The following is a 20,342-nucleotide window of genomic DNA, read 5'->3' on the forward strand; positions in this document are numbered from 1 at the left end:
GAAATACTGATTGGGTAGGACTTCAATCTATCTTTTGGTGAGTAGACACAATTTAACCCATAATGTGTGGTGAGAATATGTTCACTTTTGTCTAAAACTGTCAAACTGTCTTTAGATGTGGTTGTACCATTTGGCATTCCCACTAGTTACGAGTGAGAATTCCCCTTGCCTTGCATTTTCACCAGCAGTTGCTAATGTCAGTTAAAAAAAGATGAAAAAAAAATTTTAGCCATTGTACTAGGCATAGTGGAATTTCATTGTTCTTTCAATTTCCAGTACTCTAATAACAAATGATTCTGAGCATCCTTTCATTTGTTTATTTGCCATCTATGAATCTTCTTTGGCGCGGTCTTTGTTCAGTTTTTTTGCCCATGTTTTAATTAGATTATTTTTTGTTGCTGTTGAGTTCTAAGAGTTCTTTGTATATTTTAGGTACAAGTCTTTTATCAGATATGTGATTTGCAAGTATTTTCTCCAATGCTTTGACTTATCTTGTCATTCTTTTAAAAGTTTCTTTCACAGAGCAGAAGTTTTTACCTTTAATAAAATCCATCCTATCAACTTTTTCTTCCATTGATTGCCCTTTTGGTTTTATTTCTTATTGCCAAACCCAAGCCACCTAGATTTTCTCCTATGTTACTTTCTAGAAGTTTTATAGTGTTACAATACACTTTGGTCTATGATTGATTTTGGGTATAAAGTTAGTGCCTTGAATATATATTTTTTTTTTTTTTTGGCATATGGATGTCCAGTTGTTCCAGTACCATTTGTTGAAAAAATTACTTTTGCTTCTTTATCAAAGATCAGTTGACTTTATTTGTATGGGTCTATTTCTGGGCTCTCTCTTCTGTTCCCAAGACCTGTGTCTATTCTTTTGCCAGTACCACACTATCTTGATAACTATAGCTTTATAATAATCCTTGAAATTTTAGAATCAGTATCTCAGTCTCTATAGACAGCTTGCTGGGATTTTGATTGGTATTGCCTTGAATTTATAGATAAAGATGTGTGGAATCTATAAATCTGTAGATTTATAGACCAAGTCGGGAAGAAACCGTAACAAAGTGAGTCTTTAGTCCATGTGAAACTGTTCACCTCAGACTGAGACATGAACCCACGTGCTGGGACTCAAACCCGGGCCAGAACCTCCTGCATGGCTGGGACTCTAACCCAGCCAAAACCCAGTTAGACACTTGAACCCACATGACCAGGACTTGAACCCAACCAAAACCCTGCTTGGGAGTTGAACCCATGTGGCTGGGACTTGAACCCAGCCAAAACCCACAGTACCTGGTTTTAGGACCTAATGTAGCTCAGGTTCTTGATGTCACTTCCCAGAAAGAATTCAGTGAGAGACAAAGTGAGATGTAAGAAATGGATTTATTCAGATTCAGAGAGAAGCACATTCTACAGACAGAGTGTGGACCGTCACAGAGGGCAAGTGTGGTCGGGAAATGTGGCATGGTTAGTTTTTATAGGCTGGGCAATTTCATATGCTAATGAGTGGGAGGATTATTCCAGCTAATTTTGGGAAGGGGTGGAGATTTCCAGGAATTGGGCCACCACCCACTCCTTGGTCTTTTGACAGTGTCTTGGGACTGATAGTGCCTGTGAGCCCCTGGCATGCTAGTATAAGTCCTTTTGAAGGAGGTCACCATTACCGCCATTACCCCTAGAATAGTTTTGTCTCAGGCCAAACTACAGGGAGAGAACATAGCCCCAACCACAAACAGAAAGTTGGATCAAAGATTTACTGAGCATAGCCCTGCCCATCAGAGCAAGACCCAGATTCCCCCACAGTCAGTCCCTCCCATCAGGAAGCTTCCACAAGCCTCTTATCCTTATCCATCAGAGGGCAGACAGGATAAAAACCATAATTACAGGAAACTAACTCAACTGATCACATGAATCACAGCCTTGTCTAACTCAATGCAACTATGAGCCATGCTGTGTAGGGTCACCCAAGATGGACGGGTCATGGTAGATAGTTCTGACAAAACATGGTCTACTGGAGAAGGGAATGGCAAACCACTTCAATACTCTTGCCTTGAGAACCCCATGAACAGTATGAGAAGACCAAAAGATATGACACTGAAAGAGAAACTCCCCAGGTCGGTAGGTTCCCAGTATGCCACTGGAGAAGAATGGAGAAATAGAGAAAAAGAATGGAGGAATAGCTCCAAAAATAATGAAGAGGCTGAGCCAAAGCAAAAACGACACACAGTTGTGGATGTGACTGGTAATGGAAGTAAAGTTTGAGGCTGTAAAGAATAATATTGCATAGGAACCTGGACTGTTAGGTCCATGAATCAAGGTAAATTGGAAGTGGTCAAACAGGAGATGGCAAGAGTGAACATCAACATTTTAAGAAGCAGTGAACTAAAATGGACTAGAATGGGCAAATTTAATTCAAATGACCATTAAATCTATTACTGTGGGCAGGAACCCTTTAGAAGAAATGGAGTAACCCTCATAGGTTAAAAAAAAAGAGTCTGAAATGCAGTATGTGGGTGCAGTCTCAAAAACAACAGTAATCTCTGTTTCATTTCCAAGGCAAACCATTCAGTATCACAGCAATCCAGTTAAGCTATTTAAAATCCTAAAAGATGATGCTGTGAAAGTGCTGCACTCAATATGCCAGCAAATTTGGGAAACTCAGCAGTGGCCACAGGAATGGAAAAGGTCAGTTTTCATTTCAGTCCCAAAGAAAGGCAATGCCAAAGAATGTTCAAGCTATTGCACAATTGCACTCATCTCACACTTTAGTAAAGTAATGCTCGAAATTCTCTAAGCCAGGCTTCAGTAGTATGTGAACTGAGAACTTACAGATGATCAAACTGGATTTAGAAAAGGCAGAGGAACCAGAGATCAAATTGCCAACATCGGTTGGATATTCGAAAAAGCAAGAGAGTTTCAGAAAAGCATCTACTTCTGCTTTATTGACTACACTAAAGCCTTTGACTGTGTGGATCACAACAAACTGTGGAAAATTCTGAAAGAGATGGGAATACTAAATCAACTGACCTGCCTCCTGAGAAATCTATTTGCAGGTCAAGAAGCAACAGTTAGAATTGGATATGTAACAACAGACTAGTTCCACATTGAGAAAGGAGTACGTCAAGGCTGTGTATCAGTTGTGTCTGACTCTTTGCGACCTCATGGACTATACAGTCCATGGAATTCTCTAGGCCAGAATACTGGAGTGGGTAGCCTTTCCCTTCTCCAGGGGATCTTCCCAACCCAGGGATCGAATCCAGGTCTCCTGCATTGCAGGCGGACTCTACCAGCTGAGCCACAAGGGAGGCCCTTGTGAAATGCGGGAATGGATGAAGCACAACTGGAATCAAGATTGCCAGGAGAAATGTCAACCTCAGATATGCAGATGACACCACCCTTATGGTAGAAAGCAAGAGGAACTAAAGAGCTTCTTGATGGAAGTGAAAGAGGAGAGTGAAAAAGCTGGCTTAAAAGTCAACATTCAAAAAGTGAAGATGATGGCATCTGGTCCATCACTTCATGGCAAATAGATGGGGAAACAATGGAAACAGTGACAGACTTTATTTTCTTGGGCTCCAAAATCACTGCAGATGGTGACTGCAGCCATGAAGTTAAAAGAAGCTTGCTCCTTGGAAGAAAAGCTATGACAAAGCTATGACAAAACTAGACTGCATATTAAAAAGTAGAGACATTACTTTGCTGACAAATGTCCATCTAGGCAAAGCTATGGTTTTTTCCAGTAGTCATGTATGGTTGTGAAAGTTGGACCATAAAGAAAGCTGAGCGCCAAAGAATTGATGTTTTTGAACTGTGTTGTTGGAGAAGACTCAAGAGTCCCTTGGACTGCAAAGAGATCAAACCACTCAATCGTAAAGCATTTCAGTCCTGAATATTCATTTGAAGGACTGATGCTGAAGCTGAAACTCCAATACTTTGGCCACCTGATGCAAAGAACTGACTCTTTAGAAAATACCCTGATGCTGGGAAAGACTGAAGGCAGGAGAAGAGGCAACAAGGGATAAGATGGTTGGATGGCATAACGAACTCGATGGACATGAGTTTGAGCAAGCTCCTGTTGCAAAGAGTGGGACACTGACTGGAACTGTGCTAGGGAAATTAAATAAATAGTCTTGTTTAAACTGCTTTGCAGAGCAGCCCCTGACCTTGCTTCTAACCTGCCTGGACACTGCCCTTCCTGGGAGTGACTATGAGGGACTGCCTGCTGTTAGTGCAAGACTTGCAGAACCATAGATAAGATCAGGAAGGAATCTTGAGATTTTTGAGCCTCTTGAGGGGCCTGACCAACCAAACCCTAGCAACATTCCAAGTTTTACAAGAGAAAACAAAAAATTAACATAAAACCGGGCTTGCAAAAAAAAAGGGGGGGGGGCTTGCAACTTGGTCACAGATTGATGATGATATTGGTTTGCCTCTGTCCTGGAGTTATAAGCGGGAACCCGGAACTGCAATTTTTGAAGGCTCACCCACAGAGTGGACGCGCTACCTGGAACCCTTTCCCAATTGGGACTCCAGATGTGCTATGACTTGGAACTTCCCACCTCTTTTTAAGTCTGGATGTTAGTCAGAACCCAATTAGAGATGTGTCCTCTGCTCTTCCTATTTCTCTTTTCTTTTAATGTTAGTGTATTAAAAGTAACCTAGATAATTCTCTAATAAATATCTATATTGTTTATCTGTGTATAACGAGTGGCTTATTTTGTTAATAAATCCTTTGAACAAACTGTCATGGCACCTCTGGGTGTGTCATTTAGCTTGCTGATTGAGGATCAGGGTCTAATCAAAGTCAACTTGCCAGAAAGATAAAGAACATTAGAGCATACTAACACATATATATCGAATTTAGAAAGATGGTAATGATAACCCTATATGCAAAACAGAAAAAGAGACACAGAAGTACAGAACAGACTTTTGAACTCTGTGGGAGAAGGTGAGGGTGGGATGTTTCGAAAGAACAGCATGTATATTATCTATGGTGAAACAGATCACCAGCCCAGGTGGGATGCATGAGACAAGTGCTCGGGCCTGGTGCACTGGGAAGACCCAGAGGAATCGGGTGGAGAGGGAGGTGGGAAGGGGGATCGGGATGGGGAATATGTGTAACTCTATGGCTGATTCATATCAGTGTATGACAAAACCCACTGAAATGTTGTGAAGTAATTAGCCTCCAACTAATAAAAAAAAAAAAAAAACAAAGTCAACTTGTCTGCCATCTGGACCTGTTTGATTCTAATCAGTTTATGTTGTGTCCTTGGGCTATGTTATTCTTTCAAAAGTTGTGTCCTGCCCCTTTCCTTCCTGTTACAGAGGAACACAGACTCTCTCTCCATTTATTGAGGAATTCTTTGATTTTTTTTTTTGCTCATTAGTAAGTTTTTTGTTTTTTAGTGAGGTTTAATTGACATACACTGTTATAGTTAGTCTCAAGTATGCAGCATAATGATTTGATATTTGCATATATTGCAAAATGATCACCACAATAGGTCTAGTTAGCATCAGTTACTATACAGTTGTTCATTTTTCTCCTTGTGATGAGAACTTTTAAGATCTGCTCTTTTAGCAGCTTTCAGATATACAAGACAGTATTATTAATTACAGTCACATAAAGGTATACATTATATCCCTATGACTTATTTATTTTATAACTTGAAGTTTGTACCTTTGGACTCTCTTTACCCATTTTGTCCACCCCAACCCCATGCCTCTGGAAACCACCAGTCTGTCCTCTGTATCTATGAACTCTGTTTGTTTGTTTGTCTGATTCCACACGTAAATGAAATTATACAGTACTTGTCTTTCTTTCTTTGACTTATTTCATTTAGCATAATGCCTGCAAGGTCCATCCATGTGACAAATGGCTGAATAACATTCTGTTTATGTGTGTGTTGAACACAAGTTGTTTTCATGTCTTCGCTATTGTAAATAATGCTGCAATGAAAATGGGAATGCATGTATCTTTTTGAATTAGTGTTTTCATACTCCTTGGATGAATACCCAGAAGTAGAGCTGTTGGATCACGTGAGAGTCCTACCTCTGACTTCCTGAGAAACACCCTGCGACAGTGGCTGTCCCAGTCTTTATTCCCACCAACAGTGTAGGAGGGTTCCTTCTTCTCCACATCTTCAGCAACACTTGTTATTTTCTTACTTTGATAATACCTGTTCTAATATGTTGGAGTAGGAAATGGCAACCTGCTGTGGTATTCTTGCCTGGAAAATTCCATGGACAGAGAATACTGGCAGGCCCCAGTCCTTGGGGTTGCAAAAAGTCAGACATGACTGAGTGACTGAACATACACTCACACTCTAATAGGTAAGAGGTGTTATCTCATTGTGGTTTTGATTTGCGTTTCTCTAATGATTAGTTACATTGAGCGTCTTTTCACATACCTGTGGGTCATCTGTATGTCTTCTCTGGATAAATATCTATTTGGTCTTTTGTCCCTTTTTTAATTGGCTTTTTGTTTTTGTTTGTGGGTCCCTCCACCCCCCGTGGAGCTGTAGGAGTTGTTTGCATATTTTGAATATTAACCTCTTATTAAATATGTGATTTGTAAGCCCTTTCTTCCATTCTATAGGTTGTTTTCTTATTTTGTTGGTGGTTTTGTTTGCTGTGCAGAAGCTTTTTAGTTTCAGGTAATCCCACTTGTTTATTTTTGCTTTTTTTTGCCTATGCTTTTGGTATCAAATTCCAAATCATAGGCAAGACTGATCCTCCTGCATTTTCCTCAAGGAGTTTTAAGGTTTCCAATCTTACATTTAAGTCTTTAATTCATTTTAACTTAACTTTGATGTGTAGTGTAAGATAGTGGTCAAAACTAATTTTTTGTGTGGTGTGAGTAACTGTCCATTTTTTCCAACACTGTTGATTGAAAGGACTATCCTTCTCCGTGTATTCTTGGTTTCTTTTTTTTTTTTTTTTTTATAATTTTATTTATTTATTTTTGGTTATCCTGGGTCTTCGTTGCTACATGCAGCCTTTCTCAAGCTGTGGAGCGCAAGGCTGCTCATTGTGTGGTGACTTCTTTGGTAGAGCGTGGGCATCAGTAGTTGTGGCACATGGGCTGGGCGACCTCACGGCATGTGGGATCTTCCCAGACCAGGGATTGAACCCGTGGCTCCTGCATCGGTAGGTGGATTCTTTACCACTGAGCCACCAGGGAAGCCCTCTTGGTTTCTTTATTATAAATTAGTCGATCATGTAGGCATGAGTTTATTTTTGGCTCTATTCTGTCCTGTTGATCAATATGTCTGTTTTAATGCAAATATGATAGTGCTTTGATTACTATCACTTTTTGTTGTTGGTCACTAAATCTTGTCCCACTCTTTGTGACCCCATGAACTGCAACATGCCAAGCTTCCCTGTCCTTCACTGTCTTCTGGACATTGCTCAAACTCATTCATTGAGTTGGTGATGCCATCCAACCATCTCATCCTCTGTGGTCCCCTTCTCCTTTTGCCGTCAATCCTTCCCAAAATCAGAGTATTTTCCAGTGAGTTGGCTTGTCTCATCTTGTGACCAAAGTATTTGGAGCTTTAGCTTCAGCATCAGTCCTTGTGGTGAATATTCAGGGTTGATTTCCTTTAGGATTGACTGGTTTGATCTCCTTGTAGTCCAAGTGACTTTCAAGAGTCTTCTCCAGTACCACAATTCTAAAAGATCAATTCTTTGGAGCTCAGCCTTCTTTATGGACCAACTCTCATATCTACACATGACTACTGGAAAATCTATAGCTTTGATGATAGGGACCTTTGTCAGCAAAGTGATGTCTCTGCTTTTTAATATTCTGTCTAGTTTTGTCATAGCTTTTCTTCCAAGGAATAAGCATCTTTCAGTTTTGTGGCTGTGGTCACCACACATGGAGATTTTGGAGCCTATGAAAGTAAAATCTGTCACTGATTCCACTTTTGCCCCATCTGTTTGCCAAGAAGTAATGGAACCAGGTGCCATCAAACTCAGGGAGCATGATGCCACAGCTTTGTTCTTTCTCATGATTTGCATTGGTTTTCAGGGTTTTTGTGGTTTTATACAAATTTTACGATTTTTGTGAATTTTTCTATTTTTTGAAAATTTTCCATTTTTTTCTATTTTGTGAAAAATGCCATTGTAATTTTGATAAGGATTGCACTGAATCTTAAATTGCTTTGGATAATATGGACATTTTAACAATATTAAATTTTCCACTCCTTGAGCATGAAATATCTTTCCTCTTTTTGGTGTCTTCTATTTTTCCATCAGTGTCTTAGTAATTTTCAGAATAAAGGTTTTTTTTTTTTTTTTTAACCAATCACTTGTATTTATTTCAGGACATAATATACTATTTAGACCCAAGGACAATACTAAATCATAACCCTGTTAAATATCTATAGGATATTTTATTTTTGCAAAGATAGGTCCTTAAAAACTGGACAGATTAATAATATAACAAGTATCAAAATAAGATGAAAAATACATTATCGCTCTCATTCACTCTGTCCTAATGTTAAAGATGTTACAAAGATACACAGATTATCATCATGCTGTTTTGGGAGGCTATATTCAAACTGACAAAAAGGTACTGTCAAAGGGATCTTTCTCTGATTTTTGTGAAGAAAAACAGTCCAAATTGTATTCTTAATGCTATGTGATTTAACTGTATCATACTTGGCACATGGTATTATTATTTCTCCTACTGGAGCAAGTTCTTATTTTCTCAAAGCCTTTCCCCCAGCTTTTCTAGAAATAAAGCTTAAATATCATTTGTTTCAAGCCTTCAAAACAAAGTTAACCTCATTTATACAGGTACCAGGTTGGTATACTCATATATATCTTTTCCAAATTGCAGGCTAAGCAAAGGCATGCATTTAGAGCTGTATTAATATATTGAAGCAAAAGACAATCCAACTTAATATCAAGAGAAATTGTGACCTTCCATGTAGTGTTTGGTAGAGAAAACAGTGATTCTGACACATTGTCTTATTTTATTCAAATAGCAGTCTGTTCACACATGGTCCAAGAACACTTGAATAATAAAGCAAATATAGTCACATGTTAAAAATTGGTCTTCAAACATCATAGCCTATGATGCCACGCTTGCCTATGATCTCGCCAACGTAAAACCACATCCACACCTCAGTGGCCACCAAACCATTCAGTAGAGCTTCCTTAACAGTGAGCTGTTTGAAGCTACCGGTTTTAGCACTGTTGATAATTTTTTTCAAGCTCTGAATTGCTGTAGGGATCTCAGCAGGGGTTGGAGGAACCAACCCCTTGGCATAGTACTCAACCTTGGCATAGTACCAAAACGTGGCCAATCGAGGCTTCGAGTAAGTCACAGCAGCGTTGACCAGTGCCAGGGCCTTCTTCGCGAGGTTACGGACAAACTGGGCCATGGTCCTAGGACGGAGAGCCCGTCGCCCCGACTGGCCGGCTGAATGTCACCCGCCCGGAAGGCCAGAGTAAAGGTCTTTCACCTCCGTGGTTAAATTTATTCCAATGTATTTCATTCATTTTGATGTCGTTAGTGGTTTTCCCTCCCTTATTTCTCTCTCTGGTAATTTGTTGTTAGTGTGATAGAAATGCAACAAATTTTTGTGTATTGATTTTGTATTCTGTAACTTAACTGGGTGTGTTTATTAACACTCATAGTTTTTCGTGGAGTCTTTTGGGTTTTATATATATATAATATCATATCTACAATCTATATACATTTTATATCCTTTTCTTATCCTTGTACTACCTATTTCTTCTAGCACAGTGTTGAATAGGAGTTAAGGCAGGACATCCTTGTCTTGTTCTCAGCCTAAGGAGGAAAATGTCTGGTTTTCTTACCATTAAGTATGATGTTTGCTGTAGGTATTTTGTAGATAACTCTTTATAACTCTAAAGAATTAAGTGGAGGATATTCTCTTGGCTTTCTAGTTTTCTGAGAGCGTTTGTCATGATTGGGATTTGATTTTTATCAACTGCATGTTTTGCATCAGTTGATAAAGTTATGTGGTTTTATCTTCTTTAGTCTATTTCTTTAGTGGATTACATTTATTCATATTTAAGTGTTGAACCAGTCTTGTTTATGTAGGGTAAATTCTACTTGGTCATGGTATATAATTCTTTTTTATACATTCTTAGAGTTGATTTGCTAATATTTTGTTGAGGATTTTTACATCTGTGTACCTACAGAGTATTGATCTGTTGTTTGTGTGTGTGTGTGTGTGCGTGTGTGTGTTTAATTTAATATCATTGTTTTTGGTTTCAGATAAAGCTGACCTTGTAGAATAAGTCAGGAAGTGCTCCCGTTGTTTTACAAAGGTCAAAGCTGAGTCAAATGAAAATAGCTACTCTTTGCTGCTAGAGTTATATTCCTCAAATTCTCCATTTCCTCCTGTTGCCTATAGAATAAAGCACTTCACAGTGTAATTGCTACCCATGTCTTCCATTCTCTTCTGCCCTTCTCTGGCATAAGTTGTGGTGATACTTCCAACTTCCTACCTATTATAAAATCTACCACTTGTTACCAGGGTTGTATTAGACAGCTAACCTCTCTGAGCCTTAGTTTCTTTGGGTACAGTTGGAGGTAACACTTGTCTCATGAAATTAGTTATGGAAGGAACAGATGGAATATATCTCAGGTAGTCCTTTCCCCTTTTCAATGCCCAAACACCATGACTTGTTACACTTTGTTATCTTTATATATGCTGTTCTTTTTCTGATTAATTCCTTTCCTTTTGTGTCCTCTTCTTTCCCCAAGTTCACCTAACAAAAACCTAATTCAAAATCTCTTCAGATATCACTTCCTCTGTTTCAACATATGTATCACCAGTCTTTGAGCCTCTTGGTCCCTATGGTTCTCACTTCTACTCTATTTATTTTTAAAATTTATTTTATTTTTATTATTCATTTATTTGACAGTGCTGGGTCTTAGTTGTGGCATGTGGGATCTTTTAGTTGGGGCATGCAAATTCTTATTTGTGGCATGTGGAATGTAGTTCCCCAACCAGGTACCAACCCCAGCCTCCTGCTTTGGGAGCTCAGAGTCTTAGCCCCTAGACCATCAAGAAAGTCCTCTCACTTCTACTTTAGTTTGAATCATGTTACACAGTATTATCTGGTTCTCTCCCAAATATTGGAACTCCTAGGATTCAAACCATGTGTACCTAGCAGTGTCTAGGGAACAGTAGATTTCCAGTTAATGCCTTCTGAATGAGTAAAGAAGAGAGAGAACAGAACTTTTGTATTATTAATTGTTGTTGTTGACTTGAGACCTTCTGGGCTCATCTCAGATAAACATCTCTTTATCTGAACAAGAGGGGCATCTTGTCTATAGTCATCAGTACTTTAAATTAGGTCCACAATTCACTACTACCTACCTCCAGTTATTCTTGGCATGGAGTTAATGGAGAAAATATTCCTTTAAGTGTTTTAAAATTGTATTAAAATGACTAGCACAGGAGCTTCCCTGGAAGTTTAGTGGTTAAGACTCTGCGCTTGCAATGCAGGGATCACATGTTTGATCCCTAGTCGGGGAACTACGATCCCACATGCCACGTAGTGTGGCCAAAAAAAAAAAAATCAACTAAAAAAATGTCCAGCAAGGAGTTGTCTGTTTTTCTGCAGTTCATCTGAAATTGTTTTTTTCTTGAACATTTGAAATGTATGAATGCAACTGATTGCATTTTCAATTTTTATTTCTTTTTATTTATTTTTTTTGCATTTTCAATTTTTAAGACGTTTACCCTGGCTTCTTTGAGAGGGGATGTAATTTTGTTCAGGGCTCCTGCTGTTTTGCACAGCTGGGTTATTACAGTGTTCTCTTGGTAGTCTTGGATAGGATTCAAAATGCAATGCAGAGATGACAGCAGTAGTAAGTTAAACCGAACCCAGACAGAGTTAGACACAAGGCGTCTTCCTGGAATATCAAGAATTGAAAGACGCAAAGCGCTAATGCCATTATCTCACCCCTAGGCACTGTTATTAGACATTGATACTCCCAAGTCCATTGTTAGGAGGATGCTATAAGCATTCCTACCTTACCAATTTTTATTAAATGAAATGTTCTTAATGGGATAGAAATTATTTAAAATCTGGAGAGGAGGTTAAAGTTGATTATCACCCCATAATCTCCTTTTTTTTTTTTTTTGTAAGTAATGGACTTAAGTGTCCACAGCTCTTGAACAGCTGAAAGGGGCCACATCTGCATGGAGAATTAGACAATTCTGAATATACATAAATGCTACAGCCCTATCATAGATAACAGTTAGGGACTGTTATCAATCCAAGTCTTATTTCTTTACATTAGAACATTTTATTTATTTATTTACATTAGAATATTTTAAACCATTTGTTTCTCTAGCCATTGATTAACCTACATTTTACTCCTATCTATTATTGACGGTCTTCTGTTTGACAAGTTATTATGAATGTAGATTAAAACACTCTCAGAGAAGCTTTCAATCAGGAAATGACTGTTCGGTATGTGTCTCTATGTGATACACGTAAAATGTAGGATACTGGGAGTGTTAGAAATTAAGTTTACAGTGTAATTTCCTGGTACTTTTGTGGAAGGAAACATTAATTCCAGTTTGACGAAGTCAGAATGCTTTGTGAAGGAGGTAGATTTAAGGTGGATCTTATAGAAGAGTTAAGTATAAAACCAGCATTCAAACGGGAAAAAGAAAATCGACGAGTTTATTGACTTTCCATGGTTTGTGAGTTGTATTTCACAGAACTGAGGTTGAGACTTGGGTGTAGAAACTTTGATGCTTCAAAGTTTCTACCGTACTTCAGCTACAATTACCTAACTTTTTCTGCTTGATCAATGTTGAGTTTCTGTGTAATGATTTATTTGAAAATGGCTTACACTGCTTTTTTAAAAGTTTAAAAACTGCTTCTCTCTATTCTTAGTGTCTTCTTGTTCTGTATTGGTGATATGAAGTGTGTATCTTTCTTAACCTTTATCTAAGTTTACTCATAAGTGAGCCACAAGTTTTCAATAGAATGATTCACTCTGGCATTTTCTGCAAGTTTTAATCCCATTCTCCTTCTCTCAAGCTGTAAAGTTAATTCAGAAAGTTAAACTAGACACCAGGGAGCAAGGCTGTGAGGAGAGGAAGGCTTGGGCTGATGCCACTGCTTCTACCTTCCGCATCTGTGCCTTTCACAGAGCTTCTGACAGCGCGGTGTTGGGAGGGTCACAGCGCTTGTGATCTGTAGAAACTGCTGTGAGGAGGGCCAAGAGAAGCATTTACTATTTTTAGTGGAAAACAACTGGTAGTTACTAGTTATAATTCCTTTGTACTTGGAATCTGGATTTGCTGCACCTTTCTTTGTAGTGAGACACCAACTGCTTAAAAAATAATCCATGAAACACATATGGAGCGGTGCAGACATTTTGAAAAAAGATCTGTCTTAAACTCAACATACTAGATATGATTTGTAAATAAAGTGATAGAACGTGTTAGTCACTCAGTCATGTCTGACTCTTTGCAACCCATGAACTGTGTAACTCACCAGCCTCCTCTGTCCATGAACTCTCCAGAAAAGAATACTGGAGTGGATAACCATTCCTTTCTTCAGGGGATCTTTCCCATCCAGGGATTGAACTCAGGTCTCCTGCATTGCAGGCAGATTCTTTACTGTCTGAACCACCAGGAAAAATTAAATAAACTTAGGGCATTAACAGAAAAAGAAAAACATATATATTAATTTAATAGATAAATAAAGCATATTAAAATATATTAAATATATAAAATTTATTTTAATGTATAATATTTAATATATATTGATACATACTATATACATAATATATCTCTAATTATATTATTAATATATGTTATAAGTATATATCATATATTAATAACATATTAGTATAAATTTATATCATATATGCATATTTTTGGCCATGGCATGTGACTTGTGGGATCTTAGTTCTCCAACCAGAGACTGAACTTGGACCACAGCAGCGAAAGCACTGAATCTTAAACCACTGGACCACCAGGGAATTTGCTATAATATATTTTTAATAATGATATTATTTTCCTGCTTTTTATATTTTATGTATTTAAGCTTAAATGACATGTTTCCAGAGTAAAAGTTTTTATGACAGTGAGGCATTCAATTTTATTTTTGTCATAACATTTGAAAGAAAGAGTTTTTTTTTCAAATTCTTTCAGTTTATTCCCACTTCTTTAAACTTTGTACACTAAGCCTGAGAGTGTTACTCGCTGTCGTGTCCAACTCTTTGGGCCCCCATGCAGTGTAACGTGCCAGTCTCCTCTGTCCATGGAATTCTGTAGGCAGGAATGCTGGAGTGGGTAGCCATTCCCTTCTCTAGAGAATCTTCCTGACCTGGGGATCGAACATGGGTCTCCCACGTTGTGGGCAGAATCTACTGTCTGAGCCACTAAGCATAATTTAACCTGCTTTTAGTTACTCAAGATTATCAACTACTGAGACAAGTTAGGCCCTTTACGTAAATCTCTTATACAGTTCTAAGCTATGTGTCTCCTTACTGTTCATTTTTGCTGCTCCAAGACCTTTTTCTTTCCTGTCCTGTGTGAGTTTACATGTAAATTGAAACGATTCTTTATATATTTTGTTAATGTTAGTACTGAGGGTATTAAAGACAAATAATGTTAGAAGAGATAGATGAAGTAATATTATCAGTTATTCCATCACTTTTCAGTATACTTTTATTTAAAGGCCATATTTTAGCTTAGGTTAGTCACTCAGTCGTGTCTGACTCTTTGTGATTCCATGGACTGCAGCTCACCAGGCTCCTCTGCCCATGGAATTCTCCAGGCAAGAATACTGGAGTGGGTTGCCATTTCCTTCTCCAGGGGATCTTTCTGACCCAGGGATCGAACCCGTGTCTCCTGCATTGCAGGCAGATTCTTTACCATCTGAGCTACCAGGGATCCTTATGTTTTAGGTTATTTCATAACATATCAATTTATCAGTTGAGTTTATCTTACTTTAAAAATTCTACTATTAATTCCTAACATGTATTACTTTAAAAATTTTTTTTCTTTGTTTTCTACTGCGCTTGGTTTTTGTTACTATGTGTGGGCTTTCTCAAGTGGGGGCTACTCTCTAGTTGTGGTGCTCTGGCTACTCATTGTGGTGGCTTCTCTTGATGCGGAGCACAGGCTCTAGGGTCATGGGCTGCAGTAGTTGCTGCACATGGCCTCAGTAGTCGGGGCTCCTGGGATCTAGGGCACGGGCTCAGTAGTTTTGGCACATGGGCTTAGTTGCTCTATGGCTTGTGGGATCTTCCTGGACCAGGGATCAAACTTATGTCTCCTGCACTGGCAGGTGCATTCTTCACCACTTGAGCCACCAGGAAACTCCTGTATTATTTTTCTTATTCCAACATTTTCATTGTATTTTAATTTTCCTTAACATATGTAACTTTACCATATGAATTAACTTTTGGCTGATCATATTCATGTTTGGTAGAAACAAATACAATACTGTAAAGTAATTTTTCTTCAATTAAAAATAAATGAAAAATGTTTTAAATTAACTTCTAGTATTTATTTTTTATTGTTACAGTTATTAGTACTTTGCAAGTAGCATTTATTTTGATTCTAAAGCCAATTTGACTTTGTCTTAGGAAGATTTTCTTAGATAACATTTCCTTAAAATTTCTGAAGTTCAGATATATTACATTTTCTCTAGTCAACTGGTTCTATAAAACCAGAGTCAATTTTTTGTTTTGACATGAATAATATTTAATAAATGAGGACTGTGACTAGGATATGATGCCATTATCATAATTTTGACATATCTCATTTCTTTTTATGGATTAAAATTGAATTCCTTAAGTAATAACTGACAGGGTATATGCACTCTTGAGCATATTCTGTACATCGATTCATTTAAGAAATTAGGAGCCATTATTAGTTCTAATAGAAGACAGAAAAGAAAGAAGAGTGGAGTTATCCAATAATATATTTAATTATATTGGGAAAACAAGGTGCATCCCTATCTAATAAAAATGTCAGAAATAAAAAATATTTCACCTTGCTGTAATGCTTCCCTGGGTTCATGTGACGTTGCATTCTAGGAGAAATTATCTGTAATTCTAACACTGAAACAGCCTATGCAGGTTCTACTCTAGTGGAGAAAACTGGTTTGAACCCAGGAAATTTTTCCTTAATGTGGTATCGTTGATTTTTAGCCCCCTGCATCATCTCTTTAAAGATTCTCTTAACATACAAAAATTAATTTTTCAGTATTTAATGTTTTCAAAACATTCATTATTTTCTCTGTCTTATTCCTTCAGAGTCCTGAGTTTTTCTTTACTGCCTAAGTCAGTTTAAACTGCAATTTTTATTTTTGGTAACATCCCGTGTCTTTTTCTTAGGATGACAGATTGATTTTGCAGCCTCATATGATTCACATTCTTGTTTCCTTTCCAGCAAACAATGCCTAACCTCAGGCTTTTATGATCATCGTTTATTTTTTAACCTTTGAAAGCTATCTACCTAACTCCTTAGGGCTCTGTCTTCAGTCATTAGTGGCATTTTGGCAACTGGTAGAAGATGTGGTTAGCATTTTGTTTTCTTTTTGCTTGTTTTCTTTTCATTTTATGTAACCGCTTACTATTCTTACTTTTCTTTAAAAAAATAAAAAAAATTATCTTAGAAAGACTTCCTGTTTGTTGTTGTTGTTGCTCAGTTGCTAAGTCATGTCCCACCCTTTGTGACCCCATGAAATACAGCACACCAGGCTTCCCTGTCCTTCACTGTCTCCCAGAGTTTGCTCAAACCCATGTCCATTGAGTTGGTGATTCCATCCAACCATCTCATCCTCTGTCATCCCCTTCTCCTCCTGACCTCAATCTTGCCCAGCATCAGTCTTTTCCAATGAGTGAAACCTCATCTTATGAAGACTTCCTGTGTACCTACTTCCTTTGTAATACACGTAAAGAGCCATTTTTAAATGAGTCTCAGTTCTGAATCTGAGTAGTGAATCTGATATTGTTTAAATTACTTCAGAAATTCCTGGGTTGAAATTTCAGGTTCATTCTAATGGTTGTAAAGTGGTTGTTATGTGTCAACACAAGAACTGACAGATAAAATACAAGTACTTGTTCAACTGAAGGCATTCTAATAACCTTGTAAAACTTTTGTCTGAAACTTTTGATTGATTTACATTAATTTCCTATTTGAAAACAAAAGTAATTTTCTTCTTGTCAGAAATAAGTGGTGACCTTATTTATTTACTTCACTTCCAGCATGATTTCTATGCTATTATGTAATTGAAGAAAATATTATTTTAACATACTATCTGAACTTCAGGGAAGCATACATGAGGCTCTTTGTTCTTTACTCTGATGTTGTCTTCAAATTAATTATAGTCTTGCCACATAGAAAAAGGATACAAAACACCATGCTGTAATTATTTACACTACCCAAGCAAAGGACTTACTAAGTTTTCTTTTATCAAATATCTAGCTGAGTTGACTTGTGATCATTATTGGCAATAATCAGTTTGCTGAGTGTAGATATTCACTGTCTGTCCTTTGTTGCTTAGTCTTTGTTTTCATATACTTTTGAAAGACCCTATTGTTTACATTTGTGATCAGCATATTCACAGCATTATTATAGAACATGGGTAATTTTGTATTTGTCATACTTTTTTCTTTAATGCACTCTTTTATTTCTGTGTTCATTACAAATGTAAATTTTAGTGATGTAAGTTAATTTATTCCTCCAGTTGTGAAAGACAGTTAAGTTTTATTTATATTGACTTAAATGTAGGGCTCTGTTTACCTGAAATAATTAAATTAATACACAAATTAGATTCCTTCTCAGAGCCTGTATTAAACTTCTCAGATTAATCTTTTTCTATTAAATTGTCAGTTTATCATAGATTTAATAGGTTAATCTAAATAGATTGTGAAGTTAGTAGCCAAATTCTGTGTTTCTTAAAGTAACTCTGTATAGTATATTATAGTGAAATAGAAAGTACTGTATTCATACTGCCTCAGAAATGTAATTGAAAAGAGTCCCCAGAAATTAATAAGTTCAAGAATAAAATCCTGCAAGTGTTTATTTTTAAAAAAAACTATGAATTTTGGCTGCACTGGATCTTTGTTGCTGCACGAGGGCTTTATCTAATTGTGGCTGCTGGGGGGTACTCTTTGTTGCGGCGAGCAGGCTTCTTGTGGGGGTTCTCTTCGTTGTGGAGCACAGGCTGTAGGGCTCGTGGGCTCAGTAGCTGTGGCCCACGGGCTTAGTTGCTCCGTGGCGTGTGGAATCTTCCCAGATCAAGAATTGAAACCATGTCACCTGCATTGGCAGCTGGATTCGTAACCACTAGACCCACCCAGGAAGTCCTGAAAGTGTTAATTTTGGTTTCTCTTTTTTTTTCTGAGAAGAATATGGCAAAAAAAATTAGGCAGAAGCACTCTGATATTTTTCTCCAACGTTTAATCTTTAGAGTAATTAATCTCAAAATGCAGCCTGAGAGCCGTCTGTATGAGAATCACTTTAGGGCTCCTTATCTTTTTTTTAGGGGTCCTTATTTTAAAAGTTCAGTTCTTTTAAGTCAGGGTTGAGAATTTGGTGCCTCAAAGTCTAAATTTTTAATTAGCATACAAACCATTCATAAGTTTAATAGATTTTAAGAACCTAGAACATTAACAAAAGATTGGTTCACTTTTTCTCTTTCTGTTTTTCTTTTCTTTTTATTCTAAGCGTCTGTAATTGTGTTCTTTGTGTTGTGTTGGAGTCTCATTTTCAAGAAATTGCCAAGACACTAATCCTATAATACATATGGAGAAAATGAAAAGAATCTTATTAGAGTTTGCTCACCTAATTTTGATTTTACAAAACGGGTTTTTTAAAGATAGGAAAAATCTATGAAAAATCTACTTCTGAAATACTTAGTGTTACCAACATATATTATTGTGTCATGATCTTTTAGTAATACATATTCTACGTTAGGAGTACTACTGTGTGAATGATAATACATATATTTGAGCATTTGACGTTAAAGATTTCTCATTTTTACTATCTTATGATCATTTCAAGATTAAATATGAATGTAGGAGAGGAAATATAATTTTTCTTCTACCTTTTTCAATTCTTGGTTGAGATTCCCTATAATAAAAGACAGATTAACAAGAGAAAAACAAAGACCAGTCTATTAACATATATACAAGGGAGATACTTAGAAAATGAGTAAAATTCTTTAAATGACTCAAGTCACCACCTTAAATGCCACGTTCAGCTAAACACAAAGGAAATATGACAGGGGCCAGGGACGGGGAAGAGGGGTTATAGGAAGTTTCCAAGAAAAGCATGGTTAACAAGGGTAAGATTTGTTATGTGGATTTCAGTCAGTGCCTTCTCCATTGCTAAGAGTGTCGTAATTTTAGAGTGATCCCTCTATTCCAGATATTAAGAGGGAGATACCTTAAAAATAGAGATCTCTTTTATAAATGTGAATTTTCCTTTCAAAAGGGTAGCTTCTACTTCAACTTCAAAGCTTCCCCTGTGTGTGCTATTTCTCAAAAATACAGCTCAAAATAATCCTTATTCCAAAGAGGCTTATTTTGGGGTGGTGAAGGTTTTGAATATGGTATGAACAGATTGCTTCCCAGAATACAACTAAAACTTGAAATTCTTCTAAAATGTTATAGTCTATGTTAATTGTTTTTCATTCTGTTTTGCAGTTCAAGATATCATGATTCTTTTTTATTGACCTAAATTGTTTTTTTTCCCAGGAAACATCAATTATTCCTTATACATTTTCCCACTTATTCCCTTGAAATGAGTATTATAATACTTAGCCAACAAACACACTGTTACATATTGAAAATCCAAGCATAGTAAAGAAAAGTGACTTACTTTGAGTCTAGACCTAATAATTATCAGCAGAAACAGGATGAAACATGCCACCCTGGACTTCTTCGTTTTGCCTCTTCGTTTTTCCCTGAGTGTGGGTTTGACCAGTATTTCTTTTGGAAAAGGACTTCTTTCATTCTACACTTAAATACATGTGTTTAGTTCACATCTCTCCCTTTCCTCATTCCTGTCCCGTTCTACCCTTTCCCTTTCCCTCCTTCACCACCTTACCATTCCACCTAAAAGTTACAGTATTTCAGTATACTGTGACTTTTTTAGAAAGTCATAGTAGATGCCCAGATGTTGGCATAAACATTATCAATTTAATACTCAGAAATTTGCTACTTCTCAAATGGTCTCATGCATATTTTTAAATTTACTTTTTAAAAAATTGGAATATGGTTGCTTTACACTGCTGTGTCAATATATATGTATATATGTTTATAGATATAGATATCCCCTCTTTTTTGGATTTCCTGCCCATTTGAGTCACCA

The 20,342-nt window shown here is 37.1% G+C and overlaps 2 protein-coding genes across 6 annotated transcripts in view; one reads left to right on the forward strand and one right to left on the reverse strand.

Annotated features, from left to right (window-relative positions):
* Nucleotides 1-20,342, forward strand: part of ZRANB3 (zinc finger RANBP2-type containing 3) — a 278,640-nt gene that overhangs the window by 115,282 nt on the left and 143,016 nt on the right. The window lies entirely within an intron of this gene.
* LOC122688539 (ATP synthase subunit g, mitochondrial-like) lies at nt 9,060-9,448 on the reverse strand. Its single transcript, XM_043894568.1, has one exon. The coding sequence runs from the start codon at nt 9,384-9,386 to the stop codon at nt 9,060-9,062; it is 327 nt and encodes a 108-aa protein (XP_043750503.1). The 5' UTR covers nt 9,387-9,448.

This window comes from Cervus elaphus, chromosome 33, assembly GCF_910594005.1.
Source record: "Cervus elaphus chromosome 33, mCerEla1.1, whole genome shotgun sequence".
In the NCBI taxonomy this organism is placed as follows: Eukaryota; Metazoa; Chordata; class Mammalia; order Artiodactyla; family Cervidae; genus Cervus; species Cervus elaphus.

Bases quoted from the DNA above. Each gene is read 5' to 3' on its own strand.
- LOC122688539 (XM_043894568.1), bottom strand. From the start codon at position 9,386: ATGGCCCAGTTTGTCCGTAACCTCGCGAAGAAGGCCCTGGCACTGGTC.